This window comes from Oncorhynchus keta, chromosome 15 (assembly GCF_023373465.1).
Source record: "Oncorhynchus keta strain PuntledgeMale-10-30-2019 chromosome 15, Oket_V2, whole genome shotgun sequence".
Classification (NCBI taxonomy): domain Eukaryota; kingdom Metazoa; phylum Chordata; class Actinopteri; order Salmoniformes; family Salmonidae; genus Oncorhynchus; species Oncorhynchus keta.
In genome coordinates, this window is record NC_068435.1 from 42,701,228 (window position 1) to 42,711,092 (window position 9,865).

Below are 9,865 nucleotides of genomic sequence, written 5' to 3' on the forward strand. Positions count from 1 at the left end.
GAGAGAGAGAGTGGGTGTGTGTGTGTGTGTGTGTGTGTGTGTGTGTGTGTGTGTGTGTGTGTGTGTGTGTGTGTGTGTGTGTGTGTGTGTGTGTGTGTGTGTGTGTGTGTGTGTGTGTGTGTGTGTGTGTCCGTCTTTCTGCCTCTATTTCTGTCTTGCTTTTTCCACGTTGCCGTGTTGTCTCTGTTCCAGTCATTTGTCGTCTTTGTCCGTCTGTTCCTTCTCTCTGTGTTTGTGTTTATTACCTCTTTTGTGTGCCTTTGTCCTTGTTGTTCTGTCTCACGATCTGTGAATCTCCAGGAACCGTCTTGCAGGGAAGTAATCCATCAGCCAACTGTTGTACACGGAACAAAAATATCAGCGTAACATGTAAAGTGTTGGTCCCATGTTTCATGAGCTGCAATAAAAGATCCCAGAAATCTTCCATATGCACAAAAAGCTTATTTCTCTCAAATTTGGGGCACACATTTCTTTACATCCCTGTTTAGTGAGCATTTCTCCTTTGCCAAGATAATCCATCCACCTGACAGGTGTGGCTTATCAAGAAACTGATTAAACAGCATGACCACTACACACGTGCACCTTGTGCTGGTGACCATAAAAATGCCACTCTAATGCAGTTTTGTTAGACAACACAATGCTAGAGATGTCTCAAGTGTTGAGGGAGAGTGCAATTGGCCTGCTGACTGCAAGAATGTCTACCTGAGCTGTTACCAGATAATGTAATGTTCATTTCTCTACCATAAGCTGCCTCCAACGTCATTTTAGAGAATTTGGCAGTACATCCGACCGGCCTCACAACCACAGACCACATGTATGGCGTCGTGTGGGCAAACGGTTTGCTGATGTCAACGTTGTGAAAATAGTGCCCCCTAGTGGCGGTGGGATTATGGTATGGGCAGGCATAAACTACGGACAATGAACACAACAATGTCAATTTGACATTTCTCATACCGTGATGAGATCCTGAGGCCCGTTCTCGTGCCATCTGCCATCAAGTCATGTTTCAGCATGATATTGCACGGCCCCATGTTGCAAGGATCTGTACACAATTCCTGGGACCTGAAAATGTCTCAGTTCTTCCATGTATCATGCTGCATGAGGCAAATGGTGGTCACACCAGATACTTACTGGTTTTCTGATCCACGCCTCTACCTTTTTTTTTAAGGTATCGCTGACCAGCAGATGCATATCTGTATTCCCAGTCATGTGAAATCCATAGATTAGGGCCTAATGAATTTATTTCAATTGACTGATTTCCTTATATGAACGGTAACTCCAGTGAAATCTTTGAAATTGTTCCATTTATTTTTGTTCGGTATGTAATGTAGTTTTATAAAGACATTAAAACAGAGAAAATAACGTTTCTAATGTATAAACCCTTTCAAAATGAGAGCCCTTAGCTACTGCATAACTCAGAAACTTTCTAACATCTTAATCCTGGTCTGAATAACTGCACTCGCACTAATGCACTCTAAAGTCCATTAAAGAGGTATGTTGTATTGCCTGTTCTCCACAGGCAGTATTTTAAGAGAGTCCCAATGGTTTAAACTGAGATAATATTCACTAGATCGAATAAGATAATTTATTTTCTAAGTGCATCTTCACAGTCGGAACCCAGGCTTAGTGGATTGTATATGGAAAGCCAACCCAGTCATTCCCTCCTCTGTTATGGCTAGATATACTTTAATTACTTCCTACTTGGTATTAAAGGTTTTATCTAGCAGAGTCTGTTTGTTTTGATTAGGTAAATGCTGAACTCTTGCACAGGGATGTGGGCGGTAGTTAAAGGAATGCGTTGTTACGAAGTACTCTTTCTCAATCTCTATTATTTTTTCTATCTTTCTCTTTTCTCTTTCTCTTCTTGTCTGTGTGTCTCTCTCTCCCCGACCTCCCCCTCCCCCATCCTCCCTCCACCTCCCAATCGTTCCTCCTCTGTGTCTGGTCTCACGTTCTCTCTTATCTCTTCCATTCAGGTGGTGCAGGTGTTGCGTGCGATTGATAGAGATGAGGGAGGGAATGACAGCGCTGTCTATTTCAGCATCCCTCCAGAGTCCAGCGTCGCCCTCAACTTCAGCATCAGGGACAGTGGAGGTGTTTATAGTCTCTCTCCCTTCCTTTCTCTACGTCTCTCTCTCACACACACGTCCCATCTCGCTCCCCCTGCTCTGTCTGGCCCCCTCTCTCCCACACACACTCCTCTCCCCCCTCTTCTCTCGCTGTCTCTACCTATCTCCTCTACCATCCATCTCACAGCCTCCGTGCCTTCAAATGTTTACATCTTTTATCCTCCTCCCCTTTTGTTTCCCCTGTTGTTTACCTCTGCCTCTACTCCACATCCATCTTTTCCCCAATGCTTTCGGACACATCCTCTGAGAGAAGCTGTGGGAAGCTATGGGAATACCGGTATATAGTAGAGATTTCTTTCAATTCAATTCAGTTGTGTTACTTGTGTTTTTTTTACCCCTCTGTCTCGCTCTCTTCCTCCAGGCCCCACCGCCACCCTGTTGCTCTTGTCGCCCCTGCAGCCCCTCTCCCGCTCGTCCTCCTCCTCCCTCACGCTGCACGTCCCCCTGGTACTAAGGGACGGGACATCTGGCCTGACCTCCACTGGGACGGTCACCGTGTCTGTTTGCCCCTGCCTGAGAGGAGGGGCCCGGGCTGGGGAGAAGGAGAGGCAGACGGAGGGAGACTGGGAGTGGGAGAGAGAGACGGTGTGTGTTCCCCAGCAGTCCACCTCTCCTTCCCCTGGGCTTAGCACCGCCGCCCTGCTGGCCATCCTGGCCTGTGTTGCCACTCTGCTGGGTAAATATACTCAACCCTGGTCTCAGAGACCCAGATCCACAGGGTGTGCACTGCAGGCTTTCGTTACAACACACCGTATCCAGCCAATCAAGACTTGATGATTAGTTGGTTAGTTATTCTACTGGGAAACACAAACCTAATTTACATCAAATTGCATTGGAATTTGACTCTGGGAATGACATCCTGAATGCCCACGTCGTTCCAATTCCAATGTGACTGGGTTAGTACAGTACACTGTGTATCTATGTCTGACTGGCTGTGGCTCTAAGTCAATTACTGATTTTAGCATGCAGGGCAGAGATATGCTATACCAACACTCTAATCTGCCCCTTCCAGTGTTTGTTTACTCTCTCTCTCTCCCTCCCCACCTCCCACCCCCAGCGGTCAGTGCCTTGTCCCTGTCCCTCCGCCGTCAGAAGCGGGACTCTCTGTCCCCCCTGGAGGAGGACGATGTGCGGGAGAACATCATCACCTACGACGACGAGGGTGGGGGTGAGGCCGACACGGCCGCCTTCGACATTGCAGCGCTCCAGAGCGCCCCCCACAGCTCGCGCAGGGTATACCGCACCCTGGACAGCAGGAACATGTGAGTGTATGTTTAATTGAAAGCTGTCCTGGGAAGAAACACAGGCAGACAAAACTCCAGTCCTCAAGAGTCCTCAGGAGTCTCTCTAAGACTGCATTGATCCACTTAGATCAGTTATTGCCTCAAAACTAATCAGCCTCTAATCTAAAAATAAAGAGGAACTATGACACTTTATTCTACACTTTGTTGGGCACCACTAACCTCCACTTTCCCTCAAACATGGTCTATTGTGCTGTGTGATATATGTCTATGTTATGTTATTCCTCAATGGCATTTGTTTCCGTGTATAGCTGCTGTAACATATAGTCTAGCCTTGTCACACCCTATCTTCTACCCCCCAGACGCTACTCCCAGCACGTCCAGGACAAAGCCCAGTCTTACAGCTGGGCCCAGAACCCAACCCTGGACCCGGCCTACTCCGGCCCTGGAGGGCCCATGTACGGCCGCCTCTGCTACAGCAGCCATACCTTACCTGTTCTCCGACGTACTCCAGGGAGCCAGTTTGAGCTGGGCCTGGCTGAGCTGGCCTACCGCTTCCCTGGGGGCCAGCCGGACCACTCGTTGGTCATCCAGAATCAGGGGGCCATGGTGGGGGCCCTGGAGCCAGGGGCCGTGTACAAAGGCCCAGCTGAAATGAGCAGCAGAGAGAGCAGAGACGGAACGGGCCCGCAGGGCGGGGTTAGCACCTCAGATGGAGGGACACCGCGGACCAATGACAGCCAGGAGAGAGGCGGAGGGGGAGCTATGAGCAACTGTACAGAGAACAGCAGCGAGCAGCAGAGCCAAAGCCAGGACTCAGTGGACTTGGTAAGAGACAGACACTGTATATCACAATCAGTGAATAAATGTTATCATTTGGTATGCTTATTGCACTGCTAATTAAACAGGGTTCTGAGGGGAGATGATGATGAATATGTATGTTTTTTTAATTTGATATATTTTGATTTAAAGAATCTTTCTGTCCTTTCCTTTTTTAACGTTTTGTCTCTTGATTTTCACCTCCTTCTTCATCCTCCTCTCACAGTGCACTATTAGCTCTTTCTAGTGCTCAATTAACCTCTGCTGCTTCTCGTACCTTCTCAACTCTGTTTCTCTTTCACTCTGCATCTTGCGCGCTGTCTGTCTATTCTTCTTCTGTCTCTCTGCCTTTTGCTTTCTTCCTTCACGGCATCTCCTCTCTCTCCCTCATCTTCCTTATCTCCCTGTTTCTTTCTTTTGGCCTTTTACTTACGCTCCGGCTATCTGCTTTAATTATTTCTCCAATTCATCTCTCCATTCGTTCCCTTACGATTCTCTCTCCTCTCAACCGCAATATCACATCTTGTTATCCTTTATCTTCTACTTCCACTTAACAGCGCCGTTCCCTTGCCCTGCCCCTGTCCCTGACTGACCCTCCTCCTCCTCCCCGTCCCCTGCAGGTCCAGTCTGAGACCCTCCCCCGGGAGAGGGAGCACAGCCTGGTCCTGACCCGCTCTGGCTCCGTGGTTGGTCAGGGAGGTGCCTGGGTGTGTGACTCGGCCACCCTGCCCATGGCGGGCCGCAGAGCCTCCCGCGCAGGCCTCTCCCCCAAACGCTCCGGCTTAGCTGAAGGAGGTTCCTCTGGTGGTGGAGGCCCTGGGGCGAACGGCACAGACAGCAAGTCTCAGCAGTCAGCCGCCCGCAACTACACCAGTGTCCTGCAGGGGGAGGCAGCGGGACAGAGGCAGGACTACCCTGGGAGCATGGGGAGGGGAGGGCTGGAGATTGGCAGCAACTTTGTGGTGGCCAGGCCGGACAGGGAGGGCGGAGGGATATCTCTGACTGGCACTTCTTGCGGGGGGATTTACCCAGAAGGGTTCATGGCTGACTGGCGGGACAGGGTGGGTATTGGGGCATACATTTTAGGAAGAAGGGATATGACCCCCCAGATGCTGCCCTTCCCAGGGCAGCCCAGGGGTGCATATGGGGGCATCATGGGGTACGGGGCAGGGTGGGTCCCAGGGATAGAGGCAGGGAGAGGGGGTCCAGTACCAGGTGGTCACTCCTTGGCCCTCAGGGTGGGTGAGTTCCTCCGCCTTCGTCTGGCTCAGGTCACCTTTGACCCGTCGCAGCCTCCCTATGATTCAGTGCAGGTGTACGGGCTGGAGGGCACAGGGTCACGTGCAGGCTCCCTCAGTTCGCTGGAGAGCGAGGGAGAGAAGGATGCAGAGAAGGAGGAGTGGGGAGGAGGACTGGAGGAGTGGGGTCCACAATTTCAGGAGCTAGCCAAGCTGTTCCGAGATAGGGAGAAAGAAAAACAAGAGGAGACGGAGAAGGATGGGGAGGGAGGAGTAGAGAACAACAAAAAAGAGGATGAAAAAGAGGAGGGGCAGAAAGAGGAGCTGTCTGGAGATGAGGGGAAAGACAGAGGGAGAAGAGAAAAAATGAGAGAGAATGAGGGAAGGGTGGAAGAATGATTAAAAGGCAAGCAGAGTTAGAATAATGGGAAGAGAAGTTAACGGAGAGAGAGATGAAGAGGGAGAATAATAAAAAGAGACAGATAAAAATGAGCCCAGGGATGCAAGGGCAGGGGAGGGAGTGATTGATGTAATTTAAAGCAATAAGTGGTGAAAGGCTGATACGTGTGAGCACAGATACTGAGACAATGTGCATGATGTTTCTCCACTAAGCAGCAACAATTTGTTAAGTGGTCTGGACAAAGAGAAACAACTTAAACATCCAAGACAGGATTTTCATTCAGCTCTACATCTATAGAAATAGAAAGAGAGAGGGAGTAAGCAAATGTGTTTCTTTGTTTGCATGTGTGTGGGATGAGGGTGTGTATGTGAGAGAGAGAAATAGGAAACAAATTATTATTTTATTTTTTGGGGGGATGTGCAAGCAAGACCAAGGAAGTATGGAAAATTAGGGTACCACACGGAGGAGAAGGGGATATAGAAGAAAGACAAAGAAGGAGAGAGTGAGAGAGAGGGGAAGAGAGATGATTGCGCAGAAACTGTTGCATTCACACCGTCCGCAGAGGCAGAAAAGTGAATAATTCAACTCACAACTTCATTCCAAATAAAAAACGATCAATCATTTAAATCGCTGAAAAAGTCGTATCACTGGAAAATACACATTGTGAGAAGAAAAAAAGGGATATGATATTCCCAGGCTTAGCTGAGTGTTGTTGTGTTTACAAACACAGGCTAGACATTTTTCTTTTTAAAACATTACATTTACATTTACATTTAAGTCATTTAGCAGACGCTCTTATCCAGAGCGACTTACAAATTGGTGCATTCACCTTATGACATCCAGTAGATGTTTATTTTTGGGGTGAAGCTTGCATTCAATTGCCACACTCTATTGCACAGAAAAGCTCCCATTCCCCCTGTCACAAGGGGATTTATGGCTGAATTAAGATGAAATTGTCCACCCTGTTACGGTCCACCCTGTTACGGTCAACCCTGTTACGGTCAACCGTGTTACTTTATTTGGAACTTAATAGGCACTTACTATATAGTTTTTTTTTATTAACCTCTTGAGATGGGAAAACATGTTTTTTATCAAGATTTTAAAAAATCTGTAATTAGGTGGAATCAAAGTTTATTATGACCAAGTTACACTTCTCAAAAAGCACCGAATTGATGGAACGACCCACAACACCCACACACACTAAAGACTAATTTGTGTTAACAGGCATTGATTGTATAATAAATCACGAAAGCAAAAGTATTAACAAGATGCATTGAATCTATGTATGAATCGAATAAATCTCTTCTAAATCGATTATTTTACTGTATGTAGGGAGGAGAGGAGAGACATGACAATTTTTTTATGCAAAACCTCCATCTACTCAATCAACATGTCTTGAGGACCAAGTCTGCATGATTTGAGAACAATCTCAACCAATCTCAACCGCCTATTCACACTCTGAAAACTCTTAACCGTCCAATCCGTAACTTCCATTTATCAGTGAAGAGTGTCAGAATGAAAACCAGCAGGCCCAGCGAACAGAAACAACTGGGCCCCGTAATGGTCAAAGGTTAGAGGTTAATTTAAGAATGAGCTGGGATTTCAGCTGGAATGCACTTTTATACTGTGTGGTGTTCAATACTAGACTACGAATAATGTCAGATCAAGTTTTTTTTTTTTACGTTTTTTTTTTAAGAAGATGTCTATGGACGATAACTACTGTTCTACTGTATGTGAATGCATTTGTAAATATCAGCGAATATCCTTGTTAAAAGAGAAGATAATTGTCACAACAACAAAAAAAAAATGTACGTGGAAAAACTGTCACGTTTGAACAGAGCACTGTTGGGACAACTTAGACCTGGCCTAGATTAATATTTCAACCAGACTGGACTTGATTTACCTGACCCTGAACTAAACTGGCACAATGTACTTTACATTAGGACAGACCAGAATATCGTGTGCCTAACACAACAGTCTTGTGGAAAAGCAAAGTATTCAAATAGGTCTTTAACCTGGCAAAAAAGTGTTTTGCGGAACATGAGCACTCGATTACTTGTCAGGTACTCTGCTTCACCAGCCATGTATCTGACAAGAACGAGAAGCCTGGTGTGCTCGGCTATGTGAGGTAGCTTTCTAAAGCCAGCATTTCGATGAATTCCGTTTCCGTTGAAAACCATTTAACTGGACCAGGAAAACTGCCCGATGCTGTGTTCTATTCTCCAATGCAATTGTCACAACCCGTTCGCTGAATTGACTGGAGCTGTAATGGAACCGACCCCAAAGAATACATATAGTGTCCCCGAGGCAGCAAAAAGAGACTCCTGTCAGCTCAGACTTTATGTGCCATGCCCAAAAGTTGTGCACTGTTAACTTAACATTGGCTCAGATTGTGACAAACCCCTAGTGAAAAGAGAAAGTCGACACGATCACCATAAGAGTCCACAATCACACTGTGTCCCTGTGTAAGGTCCTGTTGAAATACTTTTAAAAACGCACCCTTCATCTCTCCATACCTCGGAGCTATCACTGATTTGACAAGTCAAAGCGATGAAAGGGAACCCTTCCTTTCACCTATCAAATTGGGTTTAGATCCGTTATTATCACTTTGAGGATGGGCGGAAGAAGGGATGCGTTTTGAATGTATTCAAACCGGGCCAAAGACTTGACTGGACCCTGCCAGGACTACTGTAGTAGTGCACAATCTCTGGGGGGGAGAGGGGAGCGGGACCCTGGAGAATGGTCTGACCAGGCTCCAGCCCTGATGTGGCTAGCCTCCTTAGTATTGTATAGTCTCGGCACCATAGTGGAGGCTATAGAGAAGGGTTATTCAATTCTTACCCTCCGGAACCTAGTGGTTTTCTGTTGTATCTTATAATGAATTGCCCAGGTCTACATTAGTCCCTGATTAGAGGGGAACAATGAAAAACACAATGGAACTGGCTTAGAGGTCCAGAGTTGAGTTTGAGGACTATAGAGGTTAGCCCTACCAGGGCCAGTCAAGCCCTATTCACAGGGAATAACCACATACACCTGTAAAACACCCTCACATACGCTGTGGAATATGTTATGTAGTTCACACCTATAAATATAGATCATGTAATATATGTGTGTGTCGTAATTATAAACTGATTGGTGCCTCATCTACTGTGACATAATGACTTATGTCCCCCGAAACATGGTTAGCCAGCGCCGATTGGCTCTTGGTGTTTTGCTTGTGCTGATTGGTCTAAATCAGAGTGATGCTCCAGCTGATTGATCTGTAGATGGCGAGGCCTTGGCTTGTAGTGCCGCCGTCACTTAACTACTTGATTGAACTGATTATGTCACCTCCGGAGGAAAGGAATCGAAACACCAAATTGGTCCAATCAAAGGCATGATTAGTTGAATCAGTCGCCTCCTGTCGCAGGGGCACTCCAGGATCGGGGGTTTCCTATTCCTGGTCAACCCCCCCCCCCCTCACTTTAGTCAGAGAAGAAAGTGAGATTGTCAGGAGATTTATCAAACCATTTACCCACGCAATTAAATGCAAATGAAAATACACTGCATTTAATGACAGGTCCTGACATGCTTTACATGTAGTGTTTCAGAGGTGTGTGGTTGTATTCTGTGTGTGTTCTGGAGGGTAGAAGGTCATGAACATTGAACGCCACCAGACGACCCCAGGTTCAGTCTCCCTTTGGGACTTCATCACTCCTGCACGATGTTGATCAAATTCCAAGATAGCGTGCTGAATAAAGTAAATGTATTTATTATGTTGTATTTTTCCTTTTATTTTTTGTAAATTTGAATAAAAAATCATATGTTTTAAAGAGATGTCACACTTGGCAGGTGGTCTTTTCTCATTGGTCTCTCAAATGAAACAATCTCACCAATCAATTCCGTGCTACCTTTGAATGTTGTGTGTGTGTGTGTGTGTGTGTGTGTGTGTGTGTGTGTGTGTGTGTGTGTGTGTGTGTGTGTGTGTGTGTGTGTACGCGTGCAGGTGCAGAAGGCGTAAACTGTATTATACTGTTAATCATGAGAATAAGCAGATAA

The 9,865-nt window shown here is 46.5% G+C and overlaps 1 protein-coding gene across 3 annotated transcripts in view; it reads left to right on the plus strand.

Annotated features, from left to right (window-relative positions):
* Nucleotides 1–9,643, plus strand: part of LOC118395004 (desmocollin-1) — a 139,178-nt gene extending 129,535 nt beyond the window's left edge. For 2 of the 3 annotated variants that reach the window (XM_035788753.2, XM_052464163.1), the window contains exons 10-14: nt 1,977–2,094; nt 2,491–2,805; nt 3,187–3,391; nt 3,733–4,198; nt 4,810–9,643. In XM_035788753.2, coding sequence (XP_035644646.2) covers nt 1,977–2,094; nt 2,491–2,805; nt 3,187–3,391; nt 3,733–4,198; nt 4,810–5,826 — 2,121 coding nt within the window. In that variant the 3' untranslated portion in view covers nt 5,827–9,643. The other variant, XM_052464164.1, reaches the window with a different exon arrangement.
* Nucleotides 9,644–9,865: the final 222 nt, after the last annotated feature.